The sequence below is a fragment of the Melanostigma gelatinosum genome (assembly GCF_949748355.1).
Source record: "Melanostigma gelatinosum genome assembly, chromosome: 6".
NCBI lineage: Eukaryota > Metazoa > Chordata > Actinopteri > Perciformes > Zoarcidae > Melanostigma > Melanostigma gelatinosum.
In genome coordinates this window covers 29,407,394-29,430,334 of record NC_136639.1, presented here as the reverse complement: position 1 = coordinate 29,430,334, position 22,941 = coordinate 29,407,394, and the positions used below count along the sequence as shown (strand labels likewise).

The following is a 22,941-nucleotide window of genomic DNA, read 5'->3' as shown; positions in this document are numbered from 1 at the left end:
AGGTTTCTAGTGTGTGAGAAGTTCTCATTTTCCTAATTTAACAATGACCAAAATTGTCTCCAAACTGTCTTAGTGGCCGTAAAATGTAAGATACCCTAAAGAATTATGATAGTCCTCCCATGTCTGAAGGTTTTCTTTAGGACTCTGCACTGAAATGCATCAGGTGTGAACGCCCTTTCACCATCCCTACATGTAGCCAAAGTAAGAAGAACAAAGCTGGATAGTTTGGGTGTCTACGTTCTTGTCAGTTGAAGACGCGGCTGAGCAACCGTCCTACTAACAACTCACTACAGTCCATCGGCTGGGAACAGAAGGGGGGCGGGGGCTCTGTGGCGTGCTTGAGGTCGGGGCTTTGTCTTGTTAAATGTAAACGGGCTGCTCCTGGGCGGTCAGCAGGCGGTACATGGCTGCGGGCATCGTCTTCATGTGGATCTGAGGGAGTCGCACACAGAACAAAGCATTCAAGTCATGGAATTATTAAAAGTTAATGCCTTTGGAGATCAAATGCCAACCCAGACATCCCGTTGGACACTGGTAATTGTCACGATGGCAAGGACCAATATTGAGGATGACTGAGTTTGTGATATATGATGCTGGGACCAGCTCATCCACAACAGTACCTCCGGTCACAGAGGAGACGCAGACACAGAGGTCAGTTCACAATATCTAGGACTGATGGATGGCAGCAATACAGATCAATCCTCACCGCATGCATGAATAATGAATGTCCATGGAATGATGAACATAACGGTCAATGTTTGTTTTTTTTCTATTGTATTCTTCCGTTCTATTATTTAATGAAACTCTGGCACAAGAATTTCTTTTTGGATTTTACTAATGGAAAACCCCAAAAAAGAACAGTTCCAAGCAGGTCGAGTTGAGTCGGACCATGCAGTGGAAACGAGGCGAGTGTTGGACAGAACACACGAGCTGTGATGTAATGTTGCTGGACGGAGGCTCAGGAACGTTTTGAGTCTGGGCACATTCATGTAAAGCAGTGGTTCTCAACTGGTCTGGCTGCGGGACCCACCATCACCCCTTAATGACAAGCCGGGACCCATGACCCAAATATATATATATATATATATATATATATATATATATATATATATAATTTGTGTATATCTATATTCAAGATGTCTAGTAGTAGTAACGTCTCTGTGTAGTAAACAACTGTCAAATCAAATAAAGAAAGTACACATAAATTATATTTTAACAATTATTATTCTCATTTTTCAAATTTAACTGGATGGATTAGAAATAATACATAGCAACACATAACTAAATGTTCTTCTCATTTCAAGTAAAATAACGGCTGGATTAAAAAATAAATTGCGTAATGAAATTCAATTTACAAAAAATATTTTCACTGAATTGTCCTGCAGCTTTAAATTCAGTTCATTCAGGGTGAAGTGAAAAATCCACAATATTATATTTTTCTCATCTTCTGAAAAGAGAAATTAGTGTTTGAAGAATTCACCTCTATGAGTCTGTCCAGTCAGAGTCGAATGACTCTGGTCTCTCTGGACATTTCTCTCTTTTGGAGATCGTCCTATGATTTGACTTCCACAGCTCAACAGTCCTGCTCTGCCTCTGTGTCCTCGTCTCGCCCCGTGTGTCACGGTGTGTGTACGTCTCACTGAGTCAGGAAACTTGTCAGAATACTCATATTTGATTGGCTGAGCTGCGTCACGTGATGTGATTCACAACGCATTGGTCGGTGTTTTTCCTGCACCGCTGAACAAGTGCCGTAAATGCTGGAATAATTCCTCTGCATAAAAAATGCCCTTCAAAATAAAAATAAAAACACAATTTATATTTTTTTGTCAGGTAAAGGCAGTTTACGCGACCCACTGAAAACGGGTGGATTCTCAACCCACCGGTTGAGAATCACTGATGTAAAGGATGTAGTGTTACTTATTTCTTATTGTCACTAAATCCCACGAAAAGACAAATAAACAAATATATTTACATGGGATGTTTAGATGCACTAAGAAAAAAAAGGAATGAACCCTGATATTTGACATTTGATATATAGTTAACAAATATGATGAAAAGACCGAAACCAACATGTGTTAGTCTTTCAATACCTTCTGGCTATCCTACCCTGTCTGTCTCTCAGTTCACTGGTTTCTACTGAAGACGTGTTTAAAAACAGCTCGCAAATATATTGTTTCATTATTTTAAAGAAGGTCCACTCCTTTCCTCAAACAGTTGGGCACCGTGTTGATCGAATGGACACGAAGATATATTTGATGACTATTAACCTGCACTTCGGTTTCTATACATTTAGCTTGGCAGTGAATGACTCACCTCTCCCACGGCATTGGACAGGATGTGGACAATTTTTTCATGGGGCGTGGCCACCACGCTCTGGCTGTTGATCTCGATGATGCGGTGACCCACTCGGACTCCGCCCCGCTCAGCGATGCCCCCGCGCATAAGGCTACAGATCTGATAGGGACGGATGAATTCTTTAATGACAAACCAAATTGTGTGTGAGAATCGTTTCGCATAAAAACAGCGCAGGATCATAATGCTACCCACAATGCCATTCTGGACGCTGAAGCCCAGCTGGTAGCGGAGGTCTGGCCTTCTGATGAGTACAGTGGTCACTGGGGGACATCTGACGATGTTTAGCTTGATCCCAGACTGGTTTTTCAGACCCTACATAAAGGAAAGCATATGGTATCAGCTTAGTGTTGGGCCATGTTGGAATTCACCTACTGACGATATTGCTTTAAGAAAAGCAACGATATGCAAAATGATTGTCCCAAAAGAAAAGTTGAGTAGATTAATGTATGCAAGATACTGTATCAGCATCTTCATTCATGACGTCCGTTATTAAAAACAATAGTGTGCACATACCTTGATGATGCTCTGGCAGGTGGACAGTGGCAGTCCCACCAGACTGGTCCCATTGATGGACATGATCTGGTCTCCTATGGTCAGTCTGCCGGACCTCTCAGCCGGCCCAGCGTGCATCATGTTGGCGATGATGACAGTGGGCAGGATGGAACCCCACCCACTCTCCACAATGACCACACCCAGAATCTCCCCCTTAGCTTTTTCTATGGACACCTGAGTTCGCAGCAGGCAGAAGCATCGCAAAACAACGTTTTAAAGTCAGTAAAATCACATATATAACAAATCACCGTTGGAGGCACCGGGTACAAACGTGTTGAGCGACTGATTCACAGCCCTACTTACGTCTTTGCAGTTCTCCGACTTGGAGAAGTGGATGAGGTCATCATTGTACATGTCCTGAGTGTTGAGCAAGTCGCTGTACTCCTTCTGGCTCAGGTCCTCGGGGTTAATGCCATTGGCCCGTAAGAATTCTTGGTAAGCCACACTGAAGGCCTGCCCGATGGACTGGGCAATCAACTGGGCCTAGAGGACAGGATGGGTGAACTTGTAATTATTATTTATATCATCGTATGGGTAACTCAAGCTCTTTTTAACTAACTGTGGTCGATTTAACAGCTGCTTAAACTGTCAAAAATGACACTAAAAAACATTGCACGTTGTCCCTTTTGACGAGCAAAGGCACCATCTAACTTTGCTGTTGGACTCACATCCTCAGACTCAAACACGTGGCATATCATCTTGTACTGGCGCTTGCTCTCTTGACCTGGGTCTGAGGCCTCCACGTTCTCCTGAGAGTCGGGTTGAGGCATTCTGCGCCTGGCCATCAGGACCACGATATTGCCAATGTCGGCAATGTAGGAGATGGTCCGCAAAGGGTGGTCCATCATGGTCTCCTGGAAGTGAGAGAGCCATAACAGTCTTTATATCATCCAAATGTGGGGTGAGTCACTAACGAACTGACGAACTAAGCAACCGAGGTGGATAAAGTAACACCTTAGACCACATAGGTCCATATAGGAAGTTACATTGTTCCCCTGAATATATCTTGACTGAGCACTCCAAAGTCTTTTTCCCTGTTCAGCTAATAAGCTGTTTATTATGTAGCAATCCATTCACAGTTTTGTGAATCAATGTTTTTACACCACAGATACCTTCTTCTGCCCTGTTCACTGAAGTAAACGTAAGACTTCTCGAGACCTTTTTAAAACCACATAGAATATAATTGAATACCTGTTTCATGGCTTAAGTGCAGTTCATTAGCATTTTATTATTATTAGGGTTTTTTGTCACTCCTTTCCAGCTGACAATAACAATAACATACTATCATTTAACATGACCTGGATAAGCAGCAGCACATTGTCAGATGAATGAATGGGTGGAAAGGTAACCTATATATTTAAGGTTCACATTTGAATTGTACCATCAGAGGTCATTCCAGACAGCTTTTGCTAAAATCACAAACAAAAACAATGTAGACCTTTAAAAATGAGGTGCAATACATTGTAATACCTTCACAGCTTTAATATGCAACGATTTCCTAAAAAGAAAACAATGTGAAGACTCTCAATCGTCTCACGTCCCACGAGAAGTGTGTGGCCGTCTGTCTGTATTTCCTCTGGTCTTCTTATGTGTTCGGGGCTCTTCTGGGCGTGCAGGTGTGACTCCAGCTCATAAGCCCCGTCCTCACGCTGCTCGTCTGCTCGTATGTGTAGATAACAAACTTCAGATTCAGAGTCTTTGCTCCATCGAGCAGTGGTTCCCAAACCTTTTCTGTCAAGCCCCCCTTTGATGATACAGGAACATTGTAAGCCCCCCACCACCCGACCCCACTCACCACAACTGGGTCGTACCTTCTTTGTTTTGAATGAATTGCATTATAACATCTAAACTCTATGAAATATATATTTTTCTTTCTAAAATAAGTTCATCTCACTTCACTTTTCCACTTCAGTTTATTTTACTGAAAAGAAATAGCAATAATAAAATCTATTTCCAAATCTTTCACACATGAATGCACACACTTGCGTTACATTCTTGAATATATTTTAAAGTAAAATGAACTTCAAATGTTAAAATTGAAGTTAACAAAGCAACAACTTACATTTCCTCATTTAACAGGTTCTTCAAACTGAATTAGTGTGAAAGGAAATAAAAACTCCTCCATGTAGAATAATGATCAAAGCCCAGATGTGCAAGTTACTCAGTGCTCTCTCTGCAAAGATCACATTCTTATTCCTTCATGCAAATTGCTTTCTGACATATTCATTTGTAAATAAAATGAACTTCATTTATTTTCAGTGCAAACAACGTATATCTCCCCACATTGAACAGCAGCTTCTCTCAAACAAGAAAATAACACATCCAGCAACGATTAATGTGGATTCACTTTGTTCTGATTGCTTTCAATAAATGCTTTTTGTGACATACAACTTGTGCCATAATTTAGTTTACCAACTCTTAGGTTCTTTAAAACTGAATTATAAACAACATGTGCAAGCTACTCAAGCTGTTTCTGCATCAGCGTCGGAAATACACGAGGGCAAAACTGCCCCGAAGAAATATCATTTTGCCCCTGATATCACTAGGAGAGGGGCAAAAAATGCCCCCGGAAAAAATGGAGCGCTTCTTAATCAGACCTGTGACTGTGGTCAACTCACAGACACTCACATGTTAGTGCAGCTACATGCTGACATCCACCGTAAACACATTCAAACGCACAGATCGGGAGCGAAGGACTTTGAAAGTTAGCGGAAACATTAACGTGAGACAACATCCGGTTTCTTCAGACCAACATCCGGTTTTCAGAATAAGATGCCAACAAAGTATGAATTATATTCACATTAAGTATAAAACATGCTGCCTGCATCTCGTGAGTTAAATGGAAAATACACCTAAAGTGTCTTTATTCTTTGATATGAGGGTTGCTGGAAATGAATAATACCTGACTGACAGTCAATTAAGATGTTTTACTGAGTAAAAACTCTGAACTGGATTTGTACCTTCAAATGGCACATTTTTTTTAATTTTTAAGGTGCTATAAAAATGTTTTTCTCAAAAATTCCACACAATGACTAATGCATAAGTTCAGCACAGAAATGTGTAATATCACAATATTTGAGGTGCTACAAAAATGTTTTTCTCAATAATTCCATACAATGACTGATATATATGTAATCAAGGCATCATTGACTTAATAATTGTTAATAGTTGTTTAAAACATTTAATAATAACAATAAATAGCCACAAAGAAATAAGAATGAAATTGAATGATTGTCTGATTTGTTTGTTTTTTGTTAAATAAATCTAAGAAAACACTTTGAATCTGTAGACTACTGCCTAGTCTTATTATTGCCATTTGATGACAATTGCTCATATACTGTAAGCCTAAATAAGTATATGTATTATTTTGAACAAATGTTAAATGTTATTTCACAAGTTTCAAAAAATGCCCCAAATGTTTTGAAAATGCCCTGGATCTCAGTCAGTGGGGGCAAAAATTGCCCCCAAAAAAAGATGTGAATTTCCTACCCTGTTGCATGGATGATATTCTTTCTTTAATCATACTCGTACTCACAGGTACATTCCTGTTCCTACATATCAATCAGTGACTGGTGTGTTTTACAAATGTTGTCAAAGCGGGGTTGCTGGTTGGAGATGCTCTCTCAGTTCATCTTCAAGGTTCAGCGCTGATCTGTATCTGCTCTTTATTTCGTGGCTTCATACAGTCTGCCGCCAGTATGTTCAGACACACAACACACTGGGTCTCTCTTCTTGGCCGACCAGCGTGCTCGTAAAGCCCAGGGACAGATCCTGATATGTTCGTGGTTGGAACACAGTGCACGTCACGTCGCTTCCGCTTGATTTATTCTTATTTTATTTCTTAGGTGCAACCATATGATATACTGCCCTATCTTTACAACTTGTTTGCAATTGTATTTGTTATAATTGTATTTGATATTGTTTTACCGGTGTGTGTGTGGGTTGGTGATGAAGCCCCCCCCGTAGTTCCCCCGGTTTGGGAAGCACTGGCCTAATGGAACCACACAGAGACTGCAGATACCCATCCGACCTAAACCCCGATCAAACTGTGGAGTTTACCGGTCGGCAGCCCAACTGTGTAGCATCAAACGTCTACGGTGCACTTGGCGCCACTTGAACCTCGTTATCTTTGAATTGCTGGTGATGTGAGGATCCGTTCTATGCGAGGTGACAGGAAAAGACCCTAAAGCTGTGTGTCGGTCAGAGTCAGTACCTGGGAGTCTGCATTGAGCACTTTGATCCTCTGGGTGGAGATGAAGAGATCCACCTCCGTCATGGGCTGAGGCTCTCCATCAGGGGCCTACACACACACACACACACACACACACACACACACACACACACACACACACGGCAATATTAGACACACATCCATAAAACCTACCGACAGACATAAAAGGTCCAAAACGTCCACGAGCAGATGTTGCTGATGAACAGACATTAGAGGGTGGAGCAGTGAAACAGCTGAGAGATGAATTTGTTTCTGATCTATGAACCTGCGTTTACTGAGCTGCAAATAGTGAATTCAGAATACTGCTGATGATTTCCAAAGAATGCCACCGTGTAGCTTTTTGACACTGAAAACACATATTTCCCAAAATGTTGAACGATCCTTGAAGCCAGTTTGATATTGACAGCACACTAATGAGAATGGAAAGCAATAGCTCCCAGGGGCCCATGTCTCCATTCGGTTAAACCTCTTTTCTGTCCTCACAAACCTGATACCAGGACAGTATGCTGATTTGAGGGACAACTACCATCATTTGATGGAATATCTTTGCGTGAGCTCCAATGGCAATTTGAAAGTAATCTGAGCAACATTTCACTCCCATCTGGTGGAATACAGACGCTTGGTCAGCGGTCCTACGCTTGAAACGATGACCCTCTGGGTCCTGGCGTCGGTTATTCAACGAGGCAGGGACGGCGTGTCAGTCTCTGCTCGTTACATGCAAAGCAAACTTCCACCGTAGGTTTGGTAGCTTATAGGTCTATTTGGTGATGTTCAGGCAACAAAAGACTTGGTTAGGGTTAGAATAACTATGTTTTAACACATAACCTGCAAAGCAAGTTACGCAACAAAACTAAAGTAAAATAAGTCCACATTGAAGTGGTTTCACATGGGGCACAAACAGCATGTCCTCCATTCACCCTGGAGAGAGATGTGATAATTCCAGTGAAAGTTGAGATATGTTACCGAAATGACTTAAAGTTCCGACAGGTGGATTTCCAGACTGTGCTGAAAGCAGCAAAAACACTGGAATGAGACTTTGAGGTGTTCAAAGGACTTATTTCCAAAGCAAAACCTTCCATCTGTTTTATTCATCAATTCAATTTCAGCCCAGTCGACAGAAAACAAAGTTGGTATTGTACGAGGTATGATAATGAAAGACCTGCTCAGCAGTCACCATAGGACAGTATGTGCATGTGCTAACTGCAAAGGAAGAGTAGTGCGTGAATAGTGTGTCAGCAGGTAATAAACGCCACTTGTGTTTCACAACTGACCATTTCAGAGTACAGAATACTACAGGATGCCATCTTAACAGGAACAGGTCAACATCATCATCAGGTCAAACTGTTGCTCACTCTTTGGTTCATGGTCAGCTGCATCCCCATCAGCCTCAGCTGTACTTAGCATGTTAGCATGCTAACATGCTAACATGTTATACCAAGATGGCTAGCGTGGTACAACGCACCTCAACATGATCAAGTTGTTATCGTTGTCATCGTAAGCATGCTGACATTAGCATTTAGCTTCAAGCCTAATTACAGCCACTAGCATGGCCGGAGGCTCTTATTTTGACATCCCAGACTTCTGTTTGTCATCTGACTGGGTAGCTTAGCAAACAAGGGAATGGATGGTGTTATGATGGCATAGCGCTGGCATCCAGCAGCACCGTCAAGAATCTTGGAGTTACCTTTGATCAGGATTTGTTTTTCAACTCTCAGATAAAACTTATTTCTAGGACTGCCTTTTTTCACAGACGTAATATTTCAAAAATCAGGCACATCCTATCTCAAAGCGATGCAGAGAAATGAGTTCATGCATTTGTTACCTCTAGACTAGATTATTGCAATTCCTTATTTTCAGGCTGCTCTAATAAATCCCTTAAATCTCTCCAGCTGATCCAGAATGCTGCAGCTCGTGTACTAACAAGAACTAAGAGGAGAGATCATAATACTCCTGTATTAGCTTCTCTGCACTGGCTCCCTGTAAAATCTAGAATATAATTTAAAATCCTTTTACTGACCTACAAAGCCCGAACTGGTCAGGCTCCATCATATGTTAAAGAGCTTATAGTACCATACTGCCCTACTAGAGAGCTGCGATCCAGTGATTCAGGGTTACTTGTGGTTCCTAGAGTCTTAAAAAGTAGGACGGGAGCCAGAGCCTTCAGTTATCAAGCTCCTCTTCTGTGGAACCAGCTTCCCGTTTCAGTCCGGGGGGCAGACACACTCACCACATGTAAGAGTAGGCTTAAGACTTTCCTCTTTGATAGTGCTTATAGTTAGGGCTGGCTCTGGCTTGCCTTGGACCGGCCCATGGACAAACTGGTACAAGCAAAAACTACAGGGGGACTTCCTACACTGAGCACCTCTCTCCTCCTCTTCTTCACCTCCGTCTGTATGCATTGATGTCCCATTAATGCTCATTACTAACTTTACTTCTTCCCCGGAGTATTTGTGCTTTCTCGCCTCACAGGATGACCGCAGTTTTATCTGGACACTGGTTCTTCAACCAGCCACGGCCCTGCTGACACCTACTACGATCTTCATTGTTAACATTATTAATCCTATTACCGACACCATTAATGCACAGTACTGATTTTGTCTCTTCCCCGGAGTCCTTGTCTCTCCTCACAGGTTTCCATGGAGCATGGTTTCATCTGGACCCTGGTCCTTCCTCCTACCATGGCCCTGCTGACTCCAACTGCTGATATCACTTTTATTATTACTCACATTACTATTTCATACTACCGATACCATTAATGCACATTATTGACCTGCTTCTTCACCAGAGTCTCTGTGCTTTCTCGCCTCACAGGTTCCTGTGTATCCGGGTTAAACCTGGACCAGGTCTTGCCTCCTGTCGTGGTTGTGTCATACATTGAATGTGCTGTAATTACATTGAATGTGTTGTAATTCACTATCCTGTTCTACACATGACATCATTGCACGTCTGTCCATCCTGGGAGAGGGATCCCTCCTCTATTGCTCTCCCACAGGTTTCTTCCTCTTTCCTCCCCGTTAAAGGGGTTTTTGGGGAGACTTTCTTGTTCTGATGTGAGGGTCCCGGGACAAGAAGATGTCACACGTGTACATATTGTAAAGCCCTCTGAGGCAAATTTGTAATTTGTGATTTTGGGCTATACAAAAATAAATTGAATTGAATTGAATCATACATACTATCACAAACACAGAAGAGACAGCAGCGAGAGAAAGCACACTGAATACAGACACAAACCCGGCAAAACCTCACAGTGTCACAGAGAGATTACAGCAGTTTCCTGCATCCAGCAAACTGCAACCCATCCACGACAAGCAGTTACTGGCTCAAAACACAAACGACGGTGTTCCACATGATGTGGGGTCACAACATGTCTGATATGGAATGAAAACAACGGTGAAGGGACTGGAGACCAAAGGGAGGGGTCGTAACAAATGAATATCACCCCCGACAACACAATAACGCTGGACTCAGGAAAATGGCAGCACGCTGAAGAGGACACAGAGGACAGGACAGTGAGACACACAGACAGAGACAAAGAGCCAAGCAGAGGACAGAGGACAGAGAGACACTGTGCTCTGCGGCGTGGAACACAGACGGACACGGAGCTACTGCACCTTCTTCCTGTTCTGGGCTGATTTCTGGGCCGTCTGGCAGGCATGGAAGGAAGCAGACAGGAGAGATGGTTAGAGCAGCGCACAGGAGACACCGGCACGGCAGACAGTGTTTCTGTCACATTGAAGAGGCATTTGTGTGGTTGTTGTGTATTTGTGTGATGGACATCACAGCTGGCTACACCCCAGCAGCACATCTATGTAGTATTCAAAGTCAGAAGACTTTGCGAGCCCCGCATCCCAAACTGAACCCGAGGCTGCGGAACTACGTTGTGCTGCCCTCTTCATTGGCCTCTGAAAAGTACAGCGTGTGTAGGGGCAGATAGGTAGAAAAACTAATTGCGGTGCCGTAGGAGGGGGGTAATAATCAGAGAACTAAGATTAAAGTTGTGAATTTACAGGAAAAAAATCAATAAATGTGTAATTCGTTTGCCACAAAAAGAGACAAAACACAACAGCGTTAAAACTGAATTTGATTGATAGAATTGTTACAGTAGTATTCTATTCAAATGTTTTCTAGATATACTGTATATATATATATATATACATATATACATATATACATATATGTATATATGTGTATATATATATATATACACATATATATATATATATATATATATATGTGTATTCCTTAAAGAAAGAAGGAAATGTAATATAAGTAGTGTAATGTTATTACTATTTTGTACTGTGTGTATATACATATATATATATATATATATATATATATATACGTATATACATATATATGTATATATGTATATATATATATATACATATATATGTATATATGTATATATATATATATATATACATATATACATGTATATATATGTATATATATGTATATATATATATATATATATATGTGTATGTATGTATGTATGTATGTATGTATGTATATGTGTATATATATACACATATATACACACATATATATATATATGTGTATATATATATGTGTATATATATATACGTATATACATATATATACATATATATACATATATACATATATATACATATATATACACATATATATATATATATATATATATATGTGTATATATATATGTGTATATATATACACATATACATACATACATACATACATACATACATACATACATACATACATACATACATACATACATACACATATATATATATATATACACATATATATACATATATATACATGTATATATATATATATATATACATATATACATATATATGTATATACATATATATATATATATATACATATATACATATATATGTATATACGTATATATATATATATATATATATATATATGTATATACACACAGTACAAAATAGTAATAACATTACACTACTTATATTACATTTCCTTCTTTCTTTAAGGCGCTGACTTCTGTGGTGATTATCACTCTGAGATTTGAGCTATTTATCAGTTTTGGCATCATATTAATAATATAGTCGATATACTAGAACAGGTTACCAAGTTACCTGTATGATATCAAGTCTATCAACATGAATCCTATTCTAATGGTTCAATCAGAAACAGCCACATCCCCCTCTGTCCAGAGAGAGTGATTGGCTGCAGGGCCTCTGCCCGTCCCACAGGTGAGACCAGACCAGTGCATGTGTCCTGACCACCATCTGGCTGCAGAATACTTCCTGCCAACACGCAGCTCCGCCTCAGCCGGCACACTGCTGTCAGTGTTCACTCTCTGTTCACACTAAAACGCTCTCACGGTACAGCGGGAGCCTCTGGATATGTCACCATTGGAGGCGGGATGAAGACATTCTCTACCAGCAGGCGTCTCTGTTGCATTTGGCTCCAGGACAGACGGAGAAGCTGACTCTCAGCACATGTCTGTACAGAACCACATCAGCTCCACCAGCTCTTCTGTTCCCCGAGTGTGAAACGCTTCAGACTCGTGGGACTGGCTGCACAGAGACGTCTCTCAGCCGATCAGACTCCACACGGGTGTTGAAGCTCATACGTTGCAAAGGAGCGGTCTAGTTGCTGGACGTCTCAGGGAGGAATCCTTCACTGCGTGTGCTGTGTATATTAATATTCTCTTTGAGCACACTCCAAGCTGCTCAACTCTGCTCACTCAAGCAGAACACCTGTGCCTTTGGGAAGAATTTCAGAATGTATTTGAGTTATCAGTGTTCAAAGATCATTTGAAAGAAAGCAGTGTTTTAGTTTGATAGATGAAGACGTGTGAAGGACGTGTTTCATGGTCTTGGACTGTTTAACTACTTAGAAATGTGCTTCCCACCTTCTAGCTATAAAACAAAACCTGGGCCCTTATCATCAAGCAAGACCTGATGGTGATCAAATTGTGGTTTTCTGACAGTTGCAGTTTCAGGAATTAGGCAGTGACAGAATCCAAACTGCAGAAAGCAGCAACATTTGGTGGTCTTCATGTTTCTAGCAACATTATATAGGTTACCAAGTTCTCACAGCTATAGATGAAAAGATATGAAGCCAGAATCAATAAAAATCTAAAATACAATATTTGCACCGACTCATTTGCATAATAGACGAGTCTAAGTGTGACATAACTATTACAAATAAATAGACTCACACAATACAGAATACCATAACATAGAACTGACCACGCCTGTCTTCAATCTCGACTTGTTTGCTTTGATGTAACTACATGTCTGGTTCTTGACTGCATCTTGCACGGTTGCGATGCTCTCGCAGTCACGAAAATCTGTCCAAAGACACACACTCCTTTGGCGGGAGTAGAGCGTGAGGCACCTCCAGGAGACCGACCTTCAGTTAGCGGCTAGCTGTAGCAACTCGAAATTCAGACAGGACAAACCCCAGCGCTGGGGGTCTGATCCTGGGTGACTGGCCCGACTCCATGCCGGACCTTTGGCTGGACTAGACACAGAGACAGCCCACTGGGACGATTGGCTTTACGCTGGCTGAAGGTGAGTTACTACAGCTAGCCGCTACTGGCCGCTACTGGCCGTGGCTAGCTGGGTTAGGGAGAGTAGCTTCTTCCCTCACAAAATACCTCGAACGAGCACAAACTCACCTTTCTGCTTGCAAGCAGAAAAACTACCAAAGTACCACTAAAGTACTACTAAACTACCCAAGTACTACTAAACTACCCAAGTTCTACTAAACTACCCAAGTACTACTAAACTACCCAAGTACTAATAAACTACCAAAGTACTACTAAAGTACTACTAAACTACTAAAGTTCTACTAAACTACCCAAGTACTACTAAACTACTAAAGTTCTACTAAACTACTAAAGTACTACTAAACTACCCAAGTACTACTAAACTACCCAAGTTCTACTAAACTACCCAAGTACTACTAAACTACCCAAGTACTAATAAACTACCAAAGTACTACTAAAGTACTACTAAACTACTAAAGTTCTACTAAACTACCCAAGTACTACTAAACTACTAAAGTTCTACTAAACTACTAAAGTACTACTAAACTACCCAAGTACTACTAAACTACCCAAGTACTACTAAACTACCCAAGTTCTACTAAACTACCCAAGTACTACTAAACTACCCAAGTACTACTAAACTACCAAAGTACTACTAAAGTACTACTAAACTACTAAAGTTCTACTAAACTACCCAAGTGCTACTAAACTACTAAAGTACTACTAAACTACTAAAGTTCTGCTGAACTACCCAAGTACTACTAAACTACTAAAGTACTACTAAACTACTAAAGTTCTACTAAACTACTACTAAACTACTAACGTTATACTAAACTACCCAAGTACTACTAAACTACTAAAGTACTACTAAACTACTAAAGTTCTACTAAACTACCCAAGTGCTACTAAACTACTAAAGTACTACTAAACTACCCAAGTACTACTAAACTACTAAAGTACTACTAAACTACTAAAGTTCTACTAAACTACCCAAGTACTACTAAACTACTAACGTTATACTAAACTACTAAAGTTATACTAAACTACCCAAGTGCTACTAAACTACTAAAGTACTACTAAACTACTAAAGTTCTACTAAACTACCCAAGTACTACTAAACTACTAAAGTACTACTAAACTACCCAAGTACTACTAAACTACCCAAGTACTACTAAACTACTAAAGTACTACTAAACTACTAAAGTTCTACTAAACTACCCAAGTACTACTAAACTACCAAAGTACTACTAAACTATCCAAGTACTACTAAACTACCAAAGTACTACTAAAGTACTACTAAACTACTAAAGTTCTACTAAACTACCCAAGTACTACTAAACTACTAAAGTACTACTAAACTACCCAAGTACTACTAAACTACTACTAAACTACCCAAGTACTACTAAACTACCAAAGTACTACTAAAGTACTACTAAACTACCAAAGTTCAATATCGGACAAGTGTTGCTGCAGTTTGACGTCTGCTGAGATCAAGTTATGAACAAACAGTAAAATATCTGCTGATCATCTCAAAGCTGAAAGACATGAAATTGTTTGCCAGAATGAGCCTGATCATCACAGATACTAGTGTACAGTAGGTGGAACAGTCACATAACAAGACTTCGGTCATCATTAAGTCAGATAGCAAATAAGAAAATAATGGAGGTCTGAGAAAACAAGGACTGTGGAAAACACTCGATACAGTACGATGTACTGTGCCTGCATAATGTATTGTTTCTATATTTGGTACCAAAACCAAAATGCAGCGGTCTGGCTGAGGTTGAATCATAAGAGAATGACTACGGCTTGTAACAATGCAAACCAGGGAGTGTTGACGGTGCTCTTTGTCTCCACCTTGATGCGGCTGACGGCCTCCTGCGCCTGCATCATGCGGATGTTCTTGGACGGCGTCTTATCCGACAGCAGCTGGGTGGAGCCCAGGTAGTTGGCTGCAAAGATGATCCCGTCGATCAGGTCCTCTGGGTCACATGGGCCTGGGACTGGAGGGGGAGAGCGCTTCAGTCTCACTAGATGACACAATGTTTACCCTCCCACTCTGAGATTAATATAGTAAGTAGAAGAAGAACTTCATTAATCCCTCAATTGACATTGTTGTTGCTGGTATTCATGACACACACATGCACACTGGGGACCAATAGACATGCATCAGTGGAGACGTCAGAGCTGCCACGTAGTACACGGACAGATATAGCACATACATGTTCAATCATCTCATTATATTGGAGAATTTTCTGGAAAATCCATCTACGTTTTGAAATAAAACAAAGCAAAACATTTTAATGAGGTTAATAATTTGGTTAAGATAGAAGATACAAATGAATAAATAATAAATGATCCAATAAAAGCAGAGCAATGCACACGGGTTTAGTCCTGATACGTGTTACAGTATCAGGCAGTTGCTAATAGCCTACAGTGGTGTCACTTCAGGTAAAGCCCACAGAGTCCTGCTTGAGCGTGTTATTGAGACGTTAAGACATTATTGCATGTCAGAACCTGAAAGACAGAATGTAGTATGTCCCGTCTTGGTACATTAGAGTTCTCTGGTAGTCATAATGTCTCCTTTCAAACACTGTTGTCACTTCGGCATGGAGATAGACAGCATTATGAATGCTGAACTCATCATACATCATGTCGTCCACCCCTTATAATATTTCATAAACCCTGTTCTAAGTTATCATACATGTTTATTATCAAAGAGTTTAATAAAGCCTAATAAATACATAATGTCTTATGAATGTGCTCATAATGCATTATAGACATGACCTTCATATAAAGTGTTGCCATGATTTGTTACAATATGGCTAATGTTCTTATTACTGGTTTATTACTGATCTATAAAGCATTGACAGATGATTTACTGACGCATTAGTTACATCTTTTAAACCCTAAAGGGGAGGCACGACCGGTTACTAGGGGAAAGGATGTAACAAGAAGATATATCTACAAACATACAAATGTATGTTATATTATTTACATATATGTTTAAACACAACATTTCAGTAAACGTGTGACACAATAAATCATGGTGTTGATGTGAGTGATGAAGTGGTGAAGTTTCATGGTGATATCTGTGAGTTCATGTGTGACTGTTCAGCTGTAGAGTCTCTAAATGTGAGTAATGTAACTAAACGTCTCTTTAAAGGACGTTTCCTCATCAACTCACTTCAGCAGCTCTTACATGCAGCAGACTTTACTCTCACTGCTCTCCATGTGCTGAAGGTTCACACATTTTATTTAAAGATAAACCCTCATTTTCACATTTCAACGTACCTTTTCAGGAAACTGGTAATACAAAAAACTATTGTCCTATATAGTGTAAGTAATCAACTGGGGAAGTTGGTGGCTTTGGAAGCACTCACCTTCTACATATGTGGGGAAGGACGCGAGGCTTCTCCTGGACTATTCATGAAAAAAAGAGAGCAGAGGGATTTCCTTTCAAACATGACTTCAACTTGATGTGCAAAAGTGAGAATGGGACTAGAATATGGACTGAAGAGTGAAGAACACACACCTCTTTACTGGAGGGGGGAGATTCAAAGCTGTCGTCCTGCAGCAGATGTCTGCTGCAGGACTCTGCTCCTGGAGGGGAGGGCGAGCCGGAGCTGGGCGACTGCAGGGAGAGAAGAAGCAGAACACAAAAATAAAAGTGAAAAAGCTATCGGCGGAAGCGACCGGATTTATAAACAGGTCGTCTTACACGTAGATATGGAATGAAGGACATTCGGCATGACTAGAAAGCTTAAGGTCTCGTGTTGCAATTCAAATTTTGCAAGTTTTTAGTGAGCACCCAGAAACACACGTTGGGTTCACGCATGTCAGAATGATCTGAACTCGGCACAAAGGTGCACCAAACTGTGTGGAGGTGTGAAGGACACCTTTTCTAAGCCAGAACACGTGTATCGTTGCAGACGCCTCGCACGGGAAACGGCGACAGCGCTAGCGACACATCTCATCCCGCTCAGAGTCAGACGGATCGCCGCTTAGAGGCAAAACATCCTGACGCATCACCTGTGTGTGGAACGGAGGGGTCATTGTCATCACACAGAAAGATACAGACCAGCAGGAAGCGAGCCGCAGGAAGCGAGCCGCAGGCGACGGCTCAGATGAACGGGCTGCTGTCGTCGGTGGGGACAGGACTTCCTCTCGCCGGGTCGTTCCATGGAGACAGTCGTGCTTTTGTTCGTGCGGCTTTTGAGATATCCGTCTCTGAAATTTCTGCCTCAACCCCGAAACAACTAAGGTGAAGACATTTTATTTAAATCTGGATTCTTTTAGAATTTTATTTATAGTTTATTTATTTTTTAACAGTGTAGTTGTGATCGTTTTATATGATGAATAAAATGTTTAGTGATCTAAATATTATTTTCTTTTCTTATTTGATTGTCTTTTCAAAATAAACTTCCGTGATCACAGGAAACGTACAGGAAGTACTCTTAACACGTAGCATGTACACAGCGTTCTGTTTGCTTGACCCAACGATCCACCACGACATCCTCCCCCAGCCCATCGTCTTCCTCTTTACACGTCAGTTGCTCTGCCGTCTGTAATAATGAAGCAAATGCTTTTACATTGAAGTTATTTGAAAGCCGTGTGCGTCTCATGCACACGCTAAGGGAGCCTCTGTGCGTTGGGAGTGACAGCGGCCTGCATTTTAATATGCATGTATTTCAATTATTAAGTCAACTAAAAAATGCATTCACCTCAAAAAACATCACACATCAACAACCCAACAGTATATAAAGTGGTACTGTTGATACTAAATAGTGTTGATTTGTACTTTAACTGAGTTATTCCTTCATCGTGTGGTATTATTTGACTGAACTAAAGGATCTGAATCGTTCTTCCGCCGCTGTCATTATCGCAGGATGACGAATAGACATGACTTAATAATAATAAACTATCAGCTGTGAGAGAAAGAGCCATAAGAGAAGAATAGAGACAAATAATACCGAGTTGGAAGAGCAGTAAGCGTAGTATTTTGGTGACGATCGGCATATCTTACGTTGCCGTACGGAGATAAGCTTCTGAATGAATCCTCAAAAGAGCTTTCAAATGAGAAGTTCGGTCCTACAAACATGTCATCTTGTGTCATTAAGAACTCTCAACTAACTCACGAGACAATTGATTCCACCACTACTACAAGTACAAGCCATCACGTCACCGCGCTAATAGAAGACCCAAAGCCCTCGACCCGTCCACACCTCATCGCCACCACGCTGCTCGGGCTGCTGCTCGGCTTGTTCCTCCTCCAGCTTCTCTACTTGATAGATCCAGAAGTTTTCCATGGCTTTCGACCAATGCACAAAACCCAGCTGAAGCAAACAACAAGACGCCACAGACGGACTGGTGTCGAGGGCGGTTTAAAATGCAACACCGCTCGTCTACGCACGGGGAGTCAGCTGCTCGGGTGACACGCTCGGTAACAGCTTGATCGGGGAATCAACAGGCCGGGTCTGAGCCTCTGTCTGTGTATCGGCCTGGATTTGCTCTGACAGCATGACGTTGTGTCTTTATTCGTCAAATTCATTTACACTTTATGTTGAGGACGCATTCATCACAAGATGAAGTTTAAAGCAGAAGTGCTGGTACGTTCCGATCACGGTGATACAAACAGAAAAACAGCCGATGTGCTTCTGTTATTGGACACTCAGTGAATTATTGAACTGGTGTTGCCCTTTACCTTCTTCTCTCTCTCACCCTCACTGAATAAATCATTGGGAGGAGGGGGGAGACAACAGGAGGGGGTGAACACCAAATGGTTCTGTATTCAGGCTGAGAACAATGATGGATAAGAAAGAAGGCCATCCTAGTGACAGGGAGGTCGACAGAGTATGGAAAGCTTTCTGAGCAGAGGCGGATCTACGGATGGGCCTCCATGTGTGCAGGCCCGCCCAGATTGACAGCTTGCAGATATATGAAAAAAATGTCGAAAATAATAATATTGGCTTTAATGTTTGTTTTGTCTTTCTGATGAATAATGTGTCATTCATCAGCATGGATAATGCCATAATGATGAGGCCTGGCTCACGCATGCGCAGGCGAGCGACTCGTCGGTTCAAGTCCAGACGAGTCCGAAATGATAAACGCCGTCCCAATTTACTTCAATTCATAAAGACGTTTCTGCGTTTTTTGATTCTCCGTTCATTGTGGAGGTATGAGAGAAGTTTACTTCAAGAATTCAAGGTCACACGGGGTGAGTCATTGATATATAATGGTCATTTCTGGAGGGTGTAGTATTCCTTTAAATCCGTAAAAGGACGGTTTAGGTCGATGATTGAAAAACGCGGCGGAAACACTTCTTGCGTGGACAGTGGACACCGTCACTGACATTATTTGAGCTGTAGCTTGCCAGAATTGTACTTGTTATGACAATGTGCCGCCATCTGTTGCACACGGAGGTGATGTCTCGTGATGTTTTGCCTCTAAGCTGTCCGACACACTCAGTCTCTGAGCGAGATGAGTTGTGGGACCAACACTGCTGATGGTATACATCAGGGATTCCCAAAGTGTGGTGCGCGCACCCCAGGGGGTGCGCGAGAGGAAAAATGTAATGGCGGTGCAGTCCCGTCTCCTAAAAATTACGTTCCCCCAAAACTAAAATGCATTCTCAATTACGTTTTACCACGAACGTATTTTCTCCCTGATTACGTTTGTGTTTGACGCATTAAAAATACGTTTCTCATCAACATATCTTTGCTGTACTCTCGTCTTTATGATGTTTCTGTGATCTGCCTCGCCTCTACCCCGCCACCCACGAGTTGTTGACCCGCGGCCTGTTCCGAGGGCTGACAGACCTGACGATCGGGTGCCTCACGGCGGGGACGGCTGGAGACTGTCTGTAGACTGGCCAATCTTCTGATGAACGTCCGTTACCTTTCAGAAGGCACGGTGCCTTCTTTTTTTTTTAAGGAGTGTGTGGGGGGGGGGGGGGGGATTGGGGGTGCGTGAACCCGGTCGGGATGTAGAAGGGGGTGCGTGGCCTAAAAAGTTTGGGAACCGCTGGTATACATGAAGCGTTCCGGTCTTTCTGCCCATTCTCACCACTCTGATACCACTAGAGGTAAATGAGAAAACATTTTGTTTTTCATTTGGTTGACTTCACCCTTTAGAATAAGTGAAAAACAAAAAACACATTTTCTGCAAACAATAGTTGACCAACAGAACAGACACAATATCTAACACAATGTGATGAATAGTAGCCAGAGCTGCTCTACTTACATCAGCCCCCAGTGATGGCTGGAGGTCACACTCTGCAGTGGGGCTCAGGTCCTGCCTCATTACCCAAATGGGTTCCTTGGGCTCATCGGGTGTGTATGGAGATCTCACCGTTCTGGTCTTCACCTCCTCTATGGCCTCCTTAATGTCCTTGATGGCCAGGGATATGGCGTCCCTCTTCTCTCGACTGTTCCTCACTGCTACTAGCTCCTCTGAGGGACTCGCAGCCTGTTTCCCAGCTGGCTTCCCTGGGTTGGTAGACTTTTTGTCTGAGTCAGTTTCGGACTCATGTTGGGTTTTTTCTTCACCCTGCTGAAGCTCGTTCTCTTCATCTATGGCGTCTTCCAGAGCACGGTGAAGACTCTGAGAGCTCAGGCTTTCTTTGACCTCAGCCACGATACTGTCAATGTCCTCGTCCTGGTCGCAGCTGTCGGCGCGTGGGTACGGGGCAAACTCGGCCTCCTTCTCCGGGCTGTCTGACTCTCCATCCGAGCGTTCGTCGTAGTGGCGCAGACGGGAGCCCACCGCTTCCTGCTGATGGTAGTGCCCACCACCCGCCCGGACTTCCAACAGCTGAAAGCCGGCCCGCCTCTGTCGGAGTGACTCCGTGTCCTCGGCCCTGTCTGCAGCAGATGAACCTGATGCGGGAGCATCACAGATTTCCTCGTAAACGTGCTCAGAGAGGGAGTAAATGTCATACGGCTCGGAGTAGGCTTCGTCCGCAAGGACACCGTCTAAACTCTCCAAGCTCTGCCCAGCGGAGACATCGGCCCTTTCTCCGGAGTGGCTAAGGGGCTGGGTGTAGACGTAGTTGGAGTAGCCAGCGTTCAGCATCTCCTCTGCTTCATCCTGTCTCTGGGGGTTTTGAATATCAGGCAGGGGTTCACGTGGCAGTGGCGGGGGCTGAGGAGGATAGTTAGGATGTAGATGATGGTGTTGCTGTTCAGCCTCGGCTCTCTCAGTGTACCCCTCCGCCTCCGGCCGAAGCTGGACTCCGTAGTTCCCCGCCTCGTCCTCCGCCTCTGGCTGCCCCTCAGGCTCCAGGGACATCATCACCAGACCATCGTCCCCCTCGGCCCGGTCAGTATGGGTGTGGAAGCCGCTCTCGGTGCTCGCTGAGCGGGCGAGCACTGAATCGTCCCTCTCTCGTTCATCTTCCTGGGTCATCTCCGCGTGGTGCTGCTTCTCCTGTTGTTGTGACAAGTGTTGTGCTCTCTCTGCCTCCCTCTGCTGCCTCTGTCGGTGCCTCTGCTGCTGGGCTCTGATCCGGGCCTCGCTGTCATCCTGTCGGCGATAACGTGTCACCGCAGGTCGGGGGATGGGCTGGGGCTGCGGAGACTGAGCTCCGAGTTGAAGCTCCGCATCTTGCTCCTCCTGCGGTCTGCACTGCTGGGGCTCCCTCGCTCTGCTGCCAGCGCTTCCTCCGGCAGGGGCTTCAAAGCGTCTGTAGCGCTTTTCCTGGTTGCTGGGGTTACGGGACCGGCTGTTGTGGTTATTGTGGCGGTGGCGAGGAGGGGCATCGGCCTCCTCCATAACCTCCTGGCCGAGCTCTGTCTCCTGGGGGTTCATGGCTGTCTGGTCCTGGTCGATTGAACTGAGTCAGAGAAAGGTTTTAAGAGTCCGTCATCAGCAGGTGCCTCTACGAGGTCAGGGCAAGGGCTGCTGGGAAGAGACTGAAAGTGGCAGAGAGAACGGGGGACAATGTGAGTAAACAGAATGAGTATGATATGAGTGAAATGTATTGTTCAATTTATGGTCACACCAGAATCTGACACAGAAATTCGTGACTTCTTGCAAAATAGGGGGTCCTGAAGTTTTGTGACAACTTGACTACTACAGGCTGATTGCCAAAATATTGCAGCTGGTGTGCTTCCACTCATACTCTAGCCAGCCACATTTGTATACCATTGACTTTTGACTCATAACTGTCTGAAGACCCATGCCTCTTTTGTGGAGCGGTTTGCACTCTGCCATTGCCGGGGATCAAACGGCAAACCTTGTGGTTGGAGCCACAGCCGTGCAGTGGTACCTTTGGCTTCTC

General features: G+C 42.8%; 1 protein-coding gene across 1 annotated transcript; it reads right to left on the bottom strand.

The window, feature by feature from the left end:
- Window positions 1-327: 327 nt before the first annotated feature.
- Window positions 328-22,469, bottom strand: apba1a (amyloid beta (A4) precursor protein-binding, family A, member 1a; the record flags this gene model as incomplete). The annotated part of the gene is made up of 12 exons (XM_079269957.1): window positions 328-432; window positions 2,314-2,454; window positions 2,548-2,667; window positions 2,869-3,081; window positions 3,211-3,390; window positions 3,576-3,761; window positions 7,121-7,207; window positions 10,750-10,782; window positions 15,519-15,664; window positions 17,045-17,084; window positions 17,197-17,295; window positions 20,904-22,469. 12 exons carry the CDS (start codon window positions 22,467-22,469, stop codon window positions 361-363), a joined length of 2,883 nt encoding a protein of 960 aa, XP_079126083.1. The 3' UTR covers window positions 328-360.
- Between the last annotated feature and the right edge of the window lie 472 nt (window positions 22,470-22,941).